Genomic DNA, 18,138 nt, shown 5'->3' with positions numbered 1-18,138 from the left:
TAGATAAATTTTTAGTTATAATTTTTATTTTTAATGAAATTTATTTTAAAATATCTATATGTATTATTTTAAGACCTTGATCAGACAATTCCAATAAAATAATTACTTGAGGATATGCAGAATAAAACAATATGCTTATATTGTTGCTTATAAAGATTGACCCCCTCCAGTAGCCAGTCTCATAATTTTAACAAAATATATTCAGTTATTTCTTATAACTTATTATTATTATTGACAACAACATACAGTAGATTTCTACAATATAAATTATTAATAGATTTAAGAGTATACTCTCACCACTTTTTTTTAATAACAAAGCACACAAATAGCACTAAAAATCAATCGCTGGAAGAGGAAAAAAGGAAATAATTTTTTGTTTGTTACCTTATTTCAATCCTCTTTACTCAAATTAAAGTGACTAGTAATAACATTAATTATAAACAGTTCTTCTCTATTTAGTCAATGATGCATTTGAAACCATGAAATTTATAAAATATTCAATAGCAAGTCTTAAATCAGCACAATTCCATTTTAATTGCGACCAATAAGTGACAAGAAAAAATTTCGCAAAATTATAAAAATATAATCAAGTGCATTATAATTTATTATGAAAATTTTAAATGTGCGAATCACATGCTATATAATTTGACAATTGAAATCGTTGAAATTTTTTCTTGCTGCTTTTTGGTTGTCATTAAAACTGCCAAGTTCCCTTAAATCTTACCCTTTTTATTACACAATAGTCAAGATATACAGATAAAAATATTATGATAATAAAGCAAAATGACAATTTATATCTTAAAATATACTGAATTTTAAAAACAGAAAATTTCAAATACCCAACACTTTTTTTTACGGTCACAAGTGAAATTAATTTATTGTAGAATATCACAATTAGATTAATTAACTTTACACTATATTGAGTTTTAGACATTTCTTAATGGAATGCCTGCATTCTAGATATAGATTTGATAGATATAATCTTCAAAATTCACATCTATTTATCACGACAGAAAAGTAATTCAAATCATGTTGACTGTTGGTGGCCAACATGATTTTTGAACCAATGCTTAATGCAAGGATGGCATATTAAAACAAATCATTCATCCATCTAAATGAACAGGCATAAAACTCAGTATTTTAAATACTATTATCTTGTACTACCAATCAAATAAAGGAGCTTCATATGATAAAGAAGTGCAGTGCTAATTATTAGTTTATTTTTTCATTCAATTCTTAAAATCACAAATTCTTAAAAGAACCTAAGAAATATAAAATCATTTGTTCAATTACAAATAAAAATGTTGTATTAAAATTATAACATATATTATTATAATTTGTATTAACTAATTAATAAAGTCATTAATATCAAATTTAAAAAATATGCTCACAATTATCATTCTTGTACAATACTAAATTATAATGATCAACTATACAATTTTCCAAAATGGAATTTTGAAGCTTCAATGGTTTATTTTGATGTATAAAATAAATTATTATCTTAACAGTTCAAAATTGTTGATATATATACATATATAAATATAATAAAAGAATGATAATTCTTCATGTTAATAATAAACAATACTTGTGTCTTGTAAGCGCCAAAGGTTTATGTGGCAATTTTTAGATTAGGCCAAAATTGCCATGCTCCTCAATACATAATGCAACCCTCATGGCAATATATCCCAGTTGTTTGATGATAAAAGCTATAAGCTGCAATAAGATATAAGTACCTAAAAAATAATAATTAGTCTGATTCATCACTATCAGATAAAACACGTGCCTTTTTTCTTATTGCTTGTAATTGTACAGTTTCTTTAACTGGAACAGAACCAATATCAGTTATACCAAAATCAACAGTTTTTGCACTTGGTGAATTTAATGATGAAATTTTGGATTCTAAAGATAAAGATTCGTCATTTGATTCCTCACTATCACTAATCTGGAATCTTTTCCTTTTAATACTAGTTGTCACTCTATCATCATCTAAATCACTTTTCATTCTAAGACTGTCATTAGAATTAAAAAGTGGTAAACTGTCAATCTCAGTCAGTCCATTTGAAGGTCCAAAATCATTTACCAATTTTTCAAATGCTTGTTCATCTGTGTGTTTGCTAGGAAAAGAATCTTTATGAGAAGAATGCTTAGATATGTTGTTGCGTAATGGTATAGTTTCATCGTCAGAAGAATCTGACACAATTCTACTGATCTTTTTCTTTTCAAAGTCATTTTTATGCTTAGCAATACTATCTATTTCATTTAATGAATTTTCTAGTACTACATTCTTTTCTTTAGCCACACTACCAGAATTACCTTCATTAAGATAATCTTGCAATTCACGTAAAATCATCTCCTCATCGGATGATTCTGAATTATTGGCTAACTTATTTTTAATATCACTTGGTCCATCAATATACTGCATTCTTTTTGTATTTAAGAGTGAATTTAAAGGCAAGGTTTCATCTTCTGAAGATGAATTTAGGCTTGATTTCTTTTTATTTTTACTGTTTTGTGGTTTTAAATTAAAACTTGATTTTTTATTAACCTTTTTATTTACAGATGACAAATTTACGTTTGATGCTCTTTTCTTTCTCACTTCTTTTCTGTCATTAATCAAACTAATTTCCAATAATTTTTCTATTATATTGTCTTTTGGTCGTTTTACTGTTTTCTCATTGATAATATTTCCAATAATATCATTAGAATCTTTATGTTTTTCAAACAAATGCTGTAGCTCAAATATTTCTTGTTCTTCCCAAATTTTAGGAGCTCGTTTTCTTTTTTCTGTACCATTAGTTTTTATAAAAATATTCTTTTTCTGATTTTTTCCTTCAGAATATGATTCATTACTTATTTCTAAATGTTTGTCATCACTAATAATAGGAGCATGATCGTCATCATCAGAAGAATCTGATATAACGTGTCTAACCTTCTTTTTATTCATGTGGGGTAAATTTTGAGAATTAGAAATTGATGACAATAAAGCATCTTCATCTTCTGTATTATTGTTTACATTAACCACTGTACCATTTAGACCTGACAGCTTAGATATTTGTTTCTTTCTTAATTCTTTCTTGTCCTTAATCAAATTTAATTCTAAGAGCTTTTCAATTACGCTTTGCTTTGATCTTTTCACAGTTAGAATATTCATTATTTTATCCATTATATTATCTGAACCTTGATGCTGGTTAAATAAAGCACTTAATTCCATTATTTCTTGCTCTTGCCACAATTCAGGCACATTTTTATTTCGAATTTCTTTCTTAGTATTGTGCTTTAAACTTTTCTTTACTTCAGCTACTGGCGAGGTGTCATGATTTTCCGAGTCCAAATTTACAGATGACAAATTTACATTTGACATTCTTTTCTTTCTCACTTCTTTTCTGTCATTAATCAAACTAATTTCCATTAATTTTTCTATTATACTGTCCTTTGGTCGTTTTACTGTTTTCTCATTGAAAATATTTCCAATAATATCATTAGAATCTTTATGTTTTTCAAACAAATGTTGCAGCTCAAATATTTCTTGTTCTTCCCAAATTTTAGGAGCTCGTTTTCTTTTTTCTGTACCATTAGTTTTTGTAAACATATTCTTTTTCTGATTTTTTACTTCAGAATATGATTCTTTACTTACTTCTAAATTTTTGTCATCACTAATATGAGCATGATCATCATCAGAAGAATCTGACATAATTCGTCTAACCTTCTTTTTATTCATGTGGGGTAAATTTTGAGAATTAGAATTTGATGATAATAAAGCATCTTCATCTTCTGAGCTATTGTTTGCATTAACCAGATGTGATAGCTTAGATATTCGTTTCTTTCTTAATTCTTTCTTGTCATTAATCAAATTTAATTCTAAGAGCTTTTCAATTACGCTTTGCTTTGATCTTTTCACAGTTAGAGAATTCATTATTTTATTCATTATATTATCTGAACCTTGATGCTGGTTAAATAAAGCACTCAATTCCATTATTTCTTGCTCTTGCCACAATTCAGGCACCTTTTTATTTCGAATTTCTTTCTCAGTATTGTGCTTCAAACTTTTCTTTACTTCAGCTACTGACGAAGTGCCATGATTTTCTGGGTCCAAATTTGAAGTATCATGATTTTCTGAGCGTTCCATTTCTAAAATTTTGAAGAAATTTTCATCTGCATCGTTATCTGAAGAATCACCAGTGCCATTTTTCTGTACAACTCTCTTTTCTACAGAAAAATCTTGGTCGTCTTCTAAGTCACTATTTTCACCTGAATCTATATCATCATCTGAAATGGAATCATTGTTATCCATAGCATTTTTCGGTTTTTTAGATTTCTTTTTGAATGTTTGTGACCGATCCTGAATAAGGTTTAATTCTAACAATTTTTCCACCACTGCCTTTCTTGGTCGTTTGATTGAGAGCCCATTCAAAATATCCTCCATCATATCATAAGCCATCTTATATTTCTCATAAAGATGACGCAGTTCATTACATTCATCTTCTGTCCAATCTTTTCGCAAATGTGGTTTGAGATCTTTGGCTTTTTGTATAAGTCCTAAACGTTTCAGAGCCAAAATAATTTGATTTTTTGTCCTTCTCTTATCCTCCATATTAGCTAGAATTATATCAGCCACATCCTGACCTTCAATATATATATCTTTATTCTCTTCATAAAGCTGTTTAAGTTCTTCATCTTCTTCCTCAGTCCATGTAAGCTTCTTAGATCCAGGATGAGGCTTACCATAACCTTCCTCTAGTTCATATGCTTCCTTACAGCCCTTCCAAAACAAAAGTTCAACAAAAACCTTCTTATTCTTTTCAGCAATTTCAAAAAATTTAGTTAAAATAAATTTGGCAAATCTAGAAAATTCTTTAATAATTGGATTGTGAGAAACATCTGGGTCTTCAAATATTTTCTGAAATGTTATAAATACAGAAGCTTGGAAAAATAAGGCATGCATTTTACAATCCCAAGCTATTTTGTGTATCAGTTTAATCAAACAAGTGTTTGTTCTAGAAGTATTTGATCGATAATTCTTTAAAAGTAAACAGCATGGTATTACGACTTTTGGCGAGGCAAACTTTTTATAAATTTCATTTACATCCAATCTTTGTTCCACAACTGCAGGTGTAGATTCTGCTTCTTCATCAGTCTCCTCAAATTCTTCTTCTACAGGGACACTATTCTGTTGCTGAGGATTTTCTAATTCTGACATGTAAATCTCTCTTAAAACATCAAATTCATCCTCAGATTCAATTTCAGCTGCACCAAAAGAATCACCTTCAGGCCAAAGCTCCCGTGCAGAACGTAATAAACCAACAGCTTGTTCAACTTCCTTTGATAAAAGAGCTTCTCGTATTTTATAGACGGCATCAACCTTCTGCTCTTCAAAACTCAACTGAGATGCACCATCAAATGGTGAAATATCAGTGGGAATATCTAGCCTACCTTGTACAGCAGCAGATAAATTACCTGCAATATCAGCCCACTTATCTTCTAAATTTTCATTGTTGTCAGACTGCTCAGGTGCAGCATTTGTTTTCTTTCGCCTCTTCACTTTTCGTTTCTTTTTTTGCACAATTATTTCAGAATGACGCTTTGAATGATTTTCTAGCATCTTTAGAAACATATAGCAACTTTCTACAAGTTCTGATAAGTATGTTAAGGAAAATTTTACTTCATCAAAATGATATAGCAAGGATAAAAGCATTTCTCGATATTCAATAACATAAAATACATTCCGAACTATATTATCAGCAATCTCTTGAATATTTTTCTCAGTAGACTTTGTCATGGTAAAAACAGTTTCAAGTAATTCTCTGTAAGCACTGACACCCAAGCACATGCGTCTAGACCAAATTTTAGCCTTAGACTTATCAGTGAGCATCATTTCTTGGTAACTAGTTATCTGAGTTTGAATGTGGTGAAACATTTGTAAGGATATTGTTTCACTTACTAATGCTGGAAGAAATTTATATAACCGATTAAACTTCATAAAATATTCAATAGCCCAAAGATAATATGTATCATCATGATCAGCAGAACTCCTACGAAGCAGTTCACGCTTTATAGCAGCCATAAGCTTATTATAAGTTTTTAAAAACGCTTTACAAAAATTTTTTAGAAACAATCTAATACCTAATGTAGAACGTCTTGTAATGCTTTTTTCTTTAAAAGGCAATCTATTTTTAGGCGTTCTTTTGGCGTTTTTCTTCGCATCAAACTTCAGATCATCTAAATCTGTTATTAATTTATGTGCTATGTAATCATTATCACTCAGTGATTTAAAATTTTTTACACGATAAACTCCATTAAATCTTGAAGCAATCATTGATTGAACCTTTTTCAGTTTCATATTCTGTTCCCTTTCACGCATTGCCATTAAGTCTTGTGCATCTTTTTCTTTTTCTGCTTCAGTTCTTACTTCACTAGTGGAAGCCAGCATTTCTGGAGAATGTTCACGAAGCATTAAAGATATTATTTCAATTACATGCAAACAATATTTATATTCATCTTCATTAGCGCATAAATACAATATTATAGTATCTATTTTTGAACGGTGAAGATTCCATAAAATTTTGTCTTGAGGACTAAGATTATCATCAGTTTGAAATGATGCAAGTTCATCAGAAGGTACATGCAAAATATTACGTATAACAATCAAAATTCTCTCAATAAATAAATTGTCTTCTTCACTTCTTTCAATCGGTCTCAATGCAATTCGTTTTTCTAAATGTTCATACAGAACTGTCCAAATATCTAATTCATAAAAAACTTTCTTGTAATTCTGAAGATAGCTAACTAATTCCAGATACACATTGTGAGAAGCTTTGTCTACCGGAATTTCTTCGTTAAAAAGTAATATCGCTGGGCTAGTAAGAGCTACTAGCAATCTTAAAGCAAAATCGAAAATATCCTTCTCATCCTTATAATGTTTAAGAATGGGTAAAATATCAGTCTCAATCAAATGATTAGAGCCAAGAAAGCGCAGAACAGTATGATTTTCATCTGGCTTTCGAAGAAACTGCAATAAATCTCTCAAGCATTCTAAACAGTCTGTTCCTTTTTCGTATACACCTCTTACTTCACTACCTAATGCATTACAAGTACTAAGGATTTCTGCTTCAGTATATTTATCCATTACTATCGCCATTCTTTTCTACTAGGAATTATTTTTTTAAAATTATCGCACACTTCCCATTTATAAAAGAAAATAAATACTTTTTTCAAGGTAAAAAGTTATCTACGACAACGTCAACACAATCCAAATAACATTCATCATAAATTAAGCTAAAATAAACAATTTTTTCGCGGATAAAATAAACCGCCAAATTTCGTATGTTGCCATTAATATTTGGATAATTTCTTCGCTTTATGGAAAGTCGTCCAAACAGTATAACGGTTAATGAAAAACTATCAAATTTAAGTTATCTAATTTTCTTTGAATGATTATTTCATATAACTCAAAATTTAAGGGTGTTTATATTTTTTCATTTTATATATCTCTTATGAATAGATTTGTTAAAGTTATTTTTATAAAATGGTTAAAACTTCTACTTCCATTAGATAAGCTAAATCGTTTGGCAAGTGGCGATTGTGTTTGTGTTGTGGTTTGAGTTACTTGTTCGTTTGAACTTCCGTTATGTTTGAAATAGTTTTGAAAATTGATTGAAATAACTTTTTAAAGTAAAAGTACTAATCAAAAACTGTAATATGGCCAGAAAAAGAGGTAGATTGAGTGAAGAAGAATGCCCTGAGCCTCAAAACATTGAAGTTGATGCTGATGATATTTTTCCCGCCGGAGACATCCATGAACATGAAGCTTTGGATTTTCATGTTGAAGATCAAGGATTTCGTGGTATTAGAAATAAACGTAGACGAGTTGTTGGAGGCAGAGGACGAGGAGGTGCACGAGGCCGTGGTGGGAGAGGAGGTCGAAGAGCCGTTCAAGAATCGCCAACTGATGATCCCAATAGTTTGTTTGAAGTTGTAAAACAAGGTAGAAGTGCCTTGCAGTGTGTTGTAGATGATTGGATTGAAGCCTATAAACAAGATCGCGATATAGCGTTGCTTGATTTAATGCAATTTTTTATTCAGTGTGCTGGGTGTAAAGGTCGTATCACACCACAAATGCAAGCAACAATGGAACATGCACAAATCATTCGTAAAATGACTGAAGAATTTGAAGAAGAAAGTGGTGATTATCCTCTCATCATGAGTGGACCTCAGTGGAAGAAATTTCGTACCAATTTTTGTGAATTTGTGCAGGTCATGGTACGGCAATGCCAATATAGCATTATTTATGATCAGTATTTGATGGACAATGTCATTTCATTATTAACAGGATTATCTGATTCTCAAGTACGAGCATTCCGTCACACAGCTACTTTGGCTGCAATGAAATTAATGACAGCTCTTGTCGATGTGGCATTAAATTTAAGTATCAATTTGGATAATACTCAGCGTCAATATGAAGCTGAACGTCAGAAAAACAGAGATAAAAGAGCTACAGAAAGATTAGAGATGTTGCTGAGCAAAAGACAAGAGCTTGAAGAGAATATGGAGGAAATTAAAAACATGCTGACCTACATGTTTAAAAGTGTGTTTGTACATAGGTACAGAGACACTCTTCCAGAGATTCGTTCCATTTGTATGTATGAAATTGGCCAGTGGATGAAGAAATTTCATCAGCATTTCCTAGATGACAGCTATCTAAAATATATTGGTTGGACTCTTCATGATAAAGTTGGAGATGTCCGCTTAAAATGCTTACAAGCTTTGTTGCCTTTGTATGGAGCTGAAGAACTCACAAGTAAAATGGAATTATTTACTAATAAATTTAAGGATCGTATAGTGGCTATGACTTTAGATAAGGAGTATGATGTTGCAGTTCACGCTGTTAAGTTGGTGATTAGTATTCATAAGTATCATAGAGATATTCTGACTGATAAAGATTGTGAGCATGTGTATGAGTTGGTGTATTCTTCTCACAGAGCAGTTGCACAGGCAGCCGGTGAGTTTTTGAATGAGAGATTGTTTCAACCTGATGAAGAAGCTGTGCAAGGTTTGAGAACCAAAAGAGGCAAGAAACGATCCATTAACACTCCTTTAATTAGAGATCTTGTTCAGTTTTTTATTGAGAGTGAATTGCATGAACATGGTGCTTATTTAGTTGACAGTTTGATTGAAAGTAATCCAATGATGAAAGATTGGGAATGTATGACAGATTTGTTGTTGGAAGAACCTGGACCACAAGAAGAACCTCTTGATGATCGGCAGGAGACATCATTGATTGAAATAATGGTGTGCTGTGTTAAACAAGCTGCCACAGGAGAACCTCCAGTAGGTCGAGGTCCTAACAGGAAACAGCCCTCTGTAAAGGAATTGAAACAAGTGTCTGATGATAGAATTAAATTGACTGAACATTTTATAATGACCTTACCTTCTCTCTTAGCAAAATATCTTGCTGATGCTGAAAAAATTGCAAATTTAATGCTTATACCTCAGTATTTTGAGCTAGAGATATATACTACCAGTCGTCAAGAGAAAAATTTGGACAGTTTGTTGAAATTGATTCATGACATTGTTGAGCGACACAATGATACTGATGTTTTGGAAGCTTGTGCTAAAACTTACGAAGTTCTTTGTAATGAAGAATTGGCTATCCACTCTAGGTGAATATTAATTAAATTATTTTAAATCCAATTTATTTTTGAATATTTTAAAGTCTAAATATTGTCTATTAGCTGTGTCTATCTATTATCTAAAACCATCTGCTTGTAAATATTGCTTAAATTATTTAAATGTAAAATTAAATTGAAATTGATAATATAAATTCATTTAAGTTATCTTTTTATGGATGATGGTGATTCAAACTGAGCAGTGAACTGTACTTTTGCTTAACTTCTTTATTTACATTATATACACTCCTTTTATGGTGAGTAGTTCATATAGTACATGGCTGATTGCGGTTGGCCTTGTTAAACCTTACAAATTGAAGTTGTTTACAGCTTCTGCGGGGGCTGGAGAGCCGATGCGGGTCAACGTTCTAATGAACCCCTGAAAGACTTGACCAGAAGGGCAGGTAAAGGGGTTGCCGTAACTTTAAGATTGCCACGTTTGGCGTTAAGCTACATTCGCGTGAAAAGATGACTTTTTTAATGAGTTTTTCAGCTTATTTTGTTGGCTAATAACTCTAATGAAAGATGTAATAAAGTTGTTATCATTCAAAAGATATATTTAAAAGAAGAAAAAGAAAAAAATTCAAGCTAGAAATGAATTTTTGTTATAATATCATATCTAGAACAATATTTCAACTAGAATCCAAAAAGATATAATTTTTATTAATTTATAAAAACTGCATTTATACTTGAGAAATTGAAATCTCGTTAGAAAAACTAGGTACTTACGTATTACCGCCACCGCAGCTACAGATTTGGCAGTTTTTGCACTAATGCGCCAATAAAGAGCTTAATCTGTAGCTGCGGGGGCGTTAATAGGTAATAGGATTGCTCTTTATTGGCGCACTAGCGCAAAAACTGCCAAATCTGTAGCTGTGGTGGCATTAATACGTAAGTACCAAAAACTATTATGAAAAATATTTAAAAGGTCATTTTTTAATTTAACTCAAATTTATTTATTGGGTTTTTATTTCTTTATATTATCTTCAATTGACAACAAATGTCTTGATCTCCAAATTAATCTTCTATAAAACTTGATAAAATTCTATAAAACATTTGATTTCTTTGCTTTCATTTCATTCATACAATATAAGATATTTGTATATTAATAGCATGCAATCCATTATTAGCTTAAGTATTTTTAATCTATTATTGGTTTTTAAAATGTGCAAGTAGTTCTTTTAAACTTTCATAATTATTGAAATTTGATTTATTTCACTAAGGAAAAATATGAATTCATAATTTCTAACATAATTAGAGAATGAAGGAAAGATTTTGTTTAAAACTTTTTTTAATGTTGTGGAGTTAGAATGGCACTTTTCACTGCCATTACATTTTTTTCAAAAGTCTTATCCTATTTTTTTTTTTTTTTCTAAAGTCAAATTTTATTTTATTTCCTTGTGTTTGATAATTATCATGTTCTATTTAATAATTAAACTCTAATTATATTATTATAAAATCTATTTCTTAGATGTGCTGTAGCCAGAGGTACTTTAGTTGACTCGTTAGTTCACAAGTACAAGCAAGCATCAAGCGATTACATGCAAGCTGGTGAAGAAGTTGATGAAGATGAAATATTCATTGTAACATCCGCGATGAAAAAGGTTTCCATATTTTACAGCTGTCATAATTTAGGCCCATGGAGTATATGGGATAATATCTATGACTTTTGGGTCAAAGGTGCTATACAAGACAAAGGCTTACCAGAAGAAGTGGTTAAGTATGCCATGTCCTGTTGCTCCATGGGAATAATGTGGGATTTGGCTATGTTAGATGATACAAGTCCTTTGCCAGTTGCTGTTGCAAGTCTTCGCAATAGATTGAAAGACTTTGTTGATACCATGAGAGATTTATTGAGTCACCCTGTTGATACTTTAGAAGAGGCAGCTTTTGTTATCATTTGTGACCTCCTAATTGTGTTCTGCAAACAATTAGCTGAAAATACAGGATTGACTCCCCTTGTTTATGAACCTGACAGAGTACTCCAGATGCAGTTGAGTTCATTTGTGCAAAAGAAGGTTTGTAGTTATTTTTAAAAATTTATTTGTAAAACTGATATTTTCAGTCATATAGATTTTATTGTGGATTTTTTCCAGTAATTTTTTACTTAACTTGTATCCAAAAAAAAATAATCTTTTCCTTAAATTAAATTTGATATATTGTATTTTTTATAAGAGACTAACAGTTTCAAATCAGTTATGCCAATTTAATTATTCTGAATTCATTTTGCAAAATACAACATTCTTTAAGCATCGACAAATCATGTTACGCATGTACAATCAACTTTTTGGCGCATTATTTTTTTATTTTTATTTTTTAGTTCATTTTGGTTTAACATACACAAAATAGGACTAAAAATTAAAATGCATTATCACCCCCAAATTTATAATTTTTTTTTTCTTTTAAAAACTTATCATTTTTCCTAAATGTTTTAGAAGTTTGTATATTATTTTTCAGTGGTCAACATTTTTATTAATTTTACTTAGTATAACTAAGTATAACTCTCAATTATACTTAGTAATTAAGCATAATTGATCAAAATATTTTGTTTGTTTAATATACCTCTATATTCAGGAGTTAAATTTAAGTGACTTATACATGACTTTGCTCTTAAAGTTATGACAATTTTCATGTTTTTTTGTTTTTGTTTTTTTACTTTAGAATTATTTTAATATAAATGGAAATCTTTGTTCTGTAGGTATTTATTGAAGATGAGGATGATGATCAAGATGAACATACAAAAATTGAAGAATTGCACAAGAGACGTAACTTTTTAGCCTCATTTTGTAAATTAATTGTATATAACATTATCAGTGTGAAACAAGGTGCAGACATTTTTAAACATTATGTGAAGTTTTATAATGATTACGGAGATATAATTAAAGCAACTTTAGGGAAAGCTCGAGAAATCAATAAGGTGAACTGTGCAAAAACCATGGCAATGGCTCTCACATCCCTTTTCACAGATCTGAGAAATTCAACCCCCACTGGGCAGATTAATCGTCAGGATGAAAATTTCCTTGCTATTAAAGAATTGGCTAAACGATTTGCATTATCGTTTGGATTGGATCAAGTAAGTAAATCTCTCAAGCAAATTGTTATTATTATCTCTTAAGATACCTCGATAGATTTATTTTAAATCTGTGCATCAAGAAAATGGTGTAATTATTCTTGCCTTTAAATCAAAACAATTACAAATTTAAACATTTGTGTTATTTTATTCCATTCTTTTAACCAAAATTCAACTAATAGATGCAGTATTAAAAATTCATTTTAAACAAAAGGCGGGTGGAGTTCCATCCTTTTACAGCCAAAACTGATTGAGTTATGAATTGAATATGAGCTAGTTGTTCCAAATAGTTATTTGATCATTTTTTAGTCCCAAAAGAGTAATTTTTTTTGTTTGTTTGTTTGTTTTGTTTTGTTTAAAATGTTAGTGTATCAAAAATATTTTGCTAAATATGTTTAATAGGGCTTGAAGAATGTAACGAAATTTTAACTGTACTTTTATTGGCTTAAAACTGTAATTCTTTTGATCATGTAAAGCAATTTTCAAATTGGAAATATATGCATCTCTAATAGTTTTCTCTACTTCAGATTTTGACAAACTATTTATTAATAATCCTCAAATAGTTGAATGATTTGCTGTGTGGGGAAAAAAAAAAAAAAAAACTTTTAATGTGAATTATTTGACATTTTTTGCATTTAATAGCATTTAAAAAATATTTTAATTATGAAATTTTAAGAAAGAAACATATCTAAACATGAATTATATACTTTTAGATGGAGCATGACAAACAGAAAAAAAATATATCCACATCTGCTGCTTAGAAGTTTAATATAAGTGAATTTATTACAATTACAAACTTTTTTATTAAATTTCTAAAACTGTTAATTCAAAATTCAATTAGAAGCAATGAAATATTTCTACCAAAGAAATTTAACCAGAGAACTATTTTGTAATTATATTATATGAATAACATTACATTAAACTGAAAGTACTCACTTTGAAACTCACAAGAAAGTTTAAATATTTAATGTCGCAAATTATTAGTTTGCTGCTGTTGTTTTGTTGTTACAAAAATTACAGATGATTGATTACCAAATAAAAATGTGTAATTATTAATTTTATAGGTGAAAAATCGAGATGCAGTTGCTGCACTTCACCGGGAAGGAATATTGTTTACTGTAACTCCAATCGAAAATCCTGCTGATCCTCTGGGACCACCTCCAAACCTTGCATTTTTAGAAATATTAACTGAATTCACCAATAAGCTCATGAAACTTGACAAGAGAGTTGTTCTCAATTACTTAGATCGTCATATACAAGCTAGTATGCCAGGCACAAGATCTGAAGATTGGCAACCTCTTATTTTGTATAGAAACAGTTTAGTCCACGGTGAAGCTGAACAACCTCCTCCTAGAGCTCCTGGTCGTCAGTATCGTGGTAGAAAGCGTCAGCGAGATGATGATGATCCAAGAATGGAAGATGATGGAAATATGGATCAAGATTCAGATCGTGGCTCAGAAAATTGAAATATTAATAAACATTGTTACTTTTTGTCATAATTAAAACATATGTAAATATTCTACTTCTTAATTTAATGTTAACAAATATAATTTGTTTTACATTTTTGAAATGTCTATTATAATTTTTAGCAACATGATTATAAAATTATATATAAATTGTTTATTATTAGACTATTTTGTGGTGAAAAGGTCAGTTAAGAAATATTGTATTAAGTAAAACTTCATTTTATAACTGTTACCATTTGTACATATTTTTAAAAAAATTTCTACAAGAAAAAAAAAATTGAAATTCCATTATTTGTCTTTTCTTTTTTCAGAATATTTAAGATCAATAAAATTTATCATAAATTTTGAAATGTGTTCATTCATATTTTGTAGAAGCTATGTATGTGTGTTACAGGGAATTTCATGCAGTTTCTTTGATTTATAGTCTGTATTTTCTGTAGGTGGTTCTAGGTCACATTCTCTACCTTGTTATTGGTTGTCTGGTACCAGTAATGCAGTAGAAAATGTGACCTTGAACCGCCTACAGAAAATACGCAGATTATAATTTAGTTCGAGCACTCCTCCTTCATGCGTTTTTAATCGTTGTATATATGCTTTAATAAATGAAACTTGAGAATAATGAAATAAGAAGAAAAAATTAATAATGACAATAGTAAAATTTTATTTATGTTAAAAAATTTTCTTATAAATAATATTTTGCAGAGAATTTTAGGACCTATTATTTATATTCAGTTAAAATGTAAATATGAAAAAATTTTAACAATAGAAAATAATAACCACAAGATTTTTGTTTCTATTTGTGTGTGTGGAGGACAGGAATTTACATCTTATGTGGATCTTTAAAAAACAATAAATAAAAAAAATCTTTAAAATCAATAAATATTTATTTTTAAGAAAACCTGACTTTAAAATGGATTGAACTTGTCTCTTTACATCAAATATAATACTTATTTCCCACTTGGTTATTTATTATATCCCAGTTGTACATGTCTTTTGATAAGTATTTTTCCTAGCCTTATACTATTTTAAATATTTATATTATAATTGCCATTATTATAAAAAGTGACCATTCATGAAACATTTTAACTTTGTCTTTTTGCATTTGTTGTAGGAATTTTGTCTGTTTATATCAGAATTTTTTAATAAAAATAAATAAACTAACACGCATTTGTTTATTTTTATTTAAATTTCAATTACTGTATTATTCTGATTGTTTAAAGAAAATGGAATGTCTACTACTGAATGTCAGTCTTTATTCATTTATCAAATTAAATGTTCTTCTAAATCTAAATCTTAAAAGTTTAAAATATTTAAATAATATCAGTGGTTATTTGTTTGTTTTTTCACATATTTTAAACTTTTGTTTTAAATTTTCAGTTCAAATTATTATGCCTAATTCATGTCTAAAGAAATGCTGTTGTTGAAAGGTGTGTCCCTTTTCCAAAAATATTTAATGAAATGAACAAGTACAAGAAATGTCTTTTCATATCACAAAATTGCAGTTATTCCATGCTTTAACTTTCAAACTAAATTGAAGGAATTTTACTATATTTCACTTTAGTAATTATCTTTTCCTTAGAGTATCAACAATATACCAGTATATTACCACAATCATCACAAAATTAATTATTTAAAAGACCAAACTGGAAAATTAAATCACTTTTTCTCTCCATAGAAACTATAAAAGTCCTATGCAAAGAAATGTTATAGCAAGTCGCATTAAACATGATTTTCCAATTTCTAGAAAATAACATAACTCTTTCTATCGACATTATAATTAACTTACTCATATATATATACTAGCCACCTTTGGCGACCAGCCGGTTCACCAGTATTATCGCTCGCTACCCTTTTCAATTAAATATTTTAAGTAACTGGTCTCTTAATAGATTCTCAAATAAAACATTTTTAATCTTCAAATTTTGATAGTCATACCAAACTTATACTGTTGTTTAGATCGTTTCGTTCAATTTACTATATATATTTTGCTAATTTGTTGTCATTTCCGGTAAAACTTTAATTTTAAGTGGAAATGATGAAATTTCAATTAATATAAAGATATTTTTTAATAAAACCAAATGTTTTATTTTATTTATCATCTTTATTGTTATTTATTTATTATTATTATTATTATTGAATATGAGTATTGCTAACAGAATGGCTCAGTATTTAAGTCTTATGTGAACTACAAAATATTTTTCGTAATTTATGTAATATCTCAAAGAATAATTCAACAAAAATTTCTCAGATTCAGCATAAAATTCAGTTTTTAGTTTTGCTTTCAAAAGGATTGAAATGAAATCAATAATAATATTTTGTTCCGGCCTATAAATATATTTCAAAAATTATGAAGTCTAAATTTTATGCAGTAAGGTATCATATTCTGAGAAATATTCTGGACACACCAAATTTTAAATAAATGAATGAATGTTTCTATTTTCCACGATTAACTAAGACTGTTTTATGAAGTTTTGAATGTTAAAAATTTAGAAAAACTCAACATTTTCATAATTTTAGGCCAATTAATCTTGAGAAATCTTTCTCGCTGATTGGCGTATTTTCTTTGAAACAACCGATGGAAAATCTAAAATTATCCTTTTTTTATTGAATAGTGATATTCAAATTTTCATAAATCAGTCAGCTTAAGTGATTGATTTAGTTGATTGGAAATTAACTCTTTTTATTTAAAATATTAGTGTTTCAAGAACATTTTGCTAATCGTGATTTCCACAGCAGAAGCTTTATGTAAAATCAAAAATTCGTTATTTATTAGAGCATTTATTGAATCAAGTTACATAAAATATAATCATTTCCCATTTAAACCATTTTAGCAGATATGTGTCTTACTAAAGGTTTACAAATTAGCTGTGTGGCCTGATTTGAATGGATATCCTGTTCATAGTAAACAAAACTTGCCTTAAAATAAAACTGATTTATTGGATTAATAATATAGAGAGTGTAAAAGATCATAAAATAATTTTTCTTGAATTTATTTTTTAGAAAAAATAATATTTCATATTTGTTTCATTTCCTACAGACGTGTGCTGAAAATTATATTTTTGCAGATTTAATTTCTTTTTAATTGGAGCTTTAATCAATGTGATGGCAACACTTTGAAAAAAGCTAATTTTTTCCCATGAATGCAAAACGTGCTCATGCAGCTTAAATTTTACTTTTATTTTGTACGAAAAAAATTGTTGAAAAATATAGTTAAAATATTTATTTAAAAATTCATTAAAAATAGAAATTTAATTTTAAGGTTAAAATATTGGTATCATTTAAAAGATAAATTTTTGATCTTTAACTTCATGTAAAAATCTTTTTTGTGCGGTAATATTTTCGGAAGTTATAGCAGAAACACGCCAAAATTTTGCTTAATTTTTAAATAAATAAAATTCTAATTAAAAATTCGAAAATATAACCCCCTGGTGCACATTCCCGGCCTCCAAGGTATACACGTGCCAAATTTGGTAGCTGTAGGTTGAATGGTCTGGCCTGTAGAGCGCCAACACACACACACATTCAGCTTTATTATAAGTATAGATATATATATATCATGCAACCATTTTTTAGGCATACTGTTGCAAAATGCTCAAAAAAATCAAACTTGAAATATGGCTACTACCAAACTTTTTAATTACAATCTTCTCATATAATTAATATAATGTGTATTTAATAAGTGTTAATAAAATTGTTTTATATTTGCATTTTTTAAAAATCATGTACTATCTAAACTTAAGTCACTATGATAATAAATCTTAAACAAGATAACTGCCATATTTCTTGTATTAAATTAATTTATTGATTTATCAAATATTTCAAATTTGAGTGTTTATTTTAATATCCAGACTGATCAATTTGGCAGTGCCTCTAAGTATCATCTTAAAAAGTTTAATTTAAAAAAAATCTTAAACTAGATATTTATTTTATTACATAATAC

The 18,138-nt window shown here is 28.9% G+C and overlaps 2 protein-coding genes across 2 annotated transcripts; one reads left to right on the top strand and one right to left on the bottom strand.

Annotated features, from left to right (window-relative positions):
- Positions 1 to 1,392: 1,392 nt before the first annotated feature.
- On the bottom strand, positions 1,393 to 7,230 carry LOC129976516 (protein timeless homolog). Its single transcript, XM_056090123.1, has one exon. The coding sequence runs from the start codon at positions 7,133 to 7,135 to the stop codon at positions 1,748 to 1,750; it is 5,388 nt and encodes a 1,795-aa protein (XP_055946098.1). The 5' UTR covers positions 7,136 to 7,230; the 3' UTR covers positions 1,393 to 1,747.
- A 336-nt stretch (positions 7,231 to 7,566) lies between these two features.
- On the top strand, positions 7,567 to 15,260 carry LOC129976055 (cohesin subunit SA-1-like). Its single transcript, XM_056089409.1, has 4 exons — positions 7,567 to 9,656; positions 11,134 to 11,680; positions 12,361 to 12,735; positions 13,797 to 15,260. Exons 1-4 carry the CDS (start codon positions 7,696 to 7,698, stop codon positions 14,196 to 14,198), a joined length of 3,285 nt encoding a protein of 1,094 aa, XP_055945384.1. The 5' UTR covers positions 7,567 to 7,695; the 3' UTR covers positions 14,199 to 15,260.
- The last annotated feature ends 2,878 nt before the right edge of the window (positions 15,261 to 18,138 follow it).

This window comes from Argiope bruennichi, chromosome 7, assembly GCF_947563725.1.
Source record: "Argiope bruennichi chromosome 7, qqArgBrue1.1, whole genome shotgun sequence".
In the NCBI taxonomy this organism is placed as follows: domain Eukaryota; kingdom Metazoa; phylum Arthropoda; class Arachnida; order Araneae; family Araneidae; genus Argiope; species Argiope bruennichi.
This window is presented reverse-complemented; position numbering and strand designations above follow the sequence as displayed.

Excerpts from the sequence above, each read along its gene's own strand:
- LOC129976516 (XM_056090123.1), bottom strand. The coding sequence starts at position 7,135 with ATGGCGATAGTAATGGATAAATATACTGAAGCAGAAATCCTTAGTACT.
- LOC129976055 (XM_056089409.1), top strand. The coding sequence starts at position 7,696 with ATGGCCAGAAAAAGAGGTAGATTGAGTGAAGAAGAATGCCCTGAGCCT. Across the intron at positions 11,681-12,360 it reads GTTCATTTGTGCAAAAGAAG|GTATTTATTGAAGATGAGGA; the intron begins GTTTGTAGTTAT and ends TTTGTTCTGTAG. Across the intron at positions 12,736-13,796 it reads TATCGTTTGGATTGGATCAA|GTGAAAAATCGAGATGCAGT; the intron begins GTAAGTAAATCT and ends TTAATTTTATAG.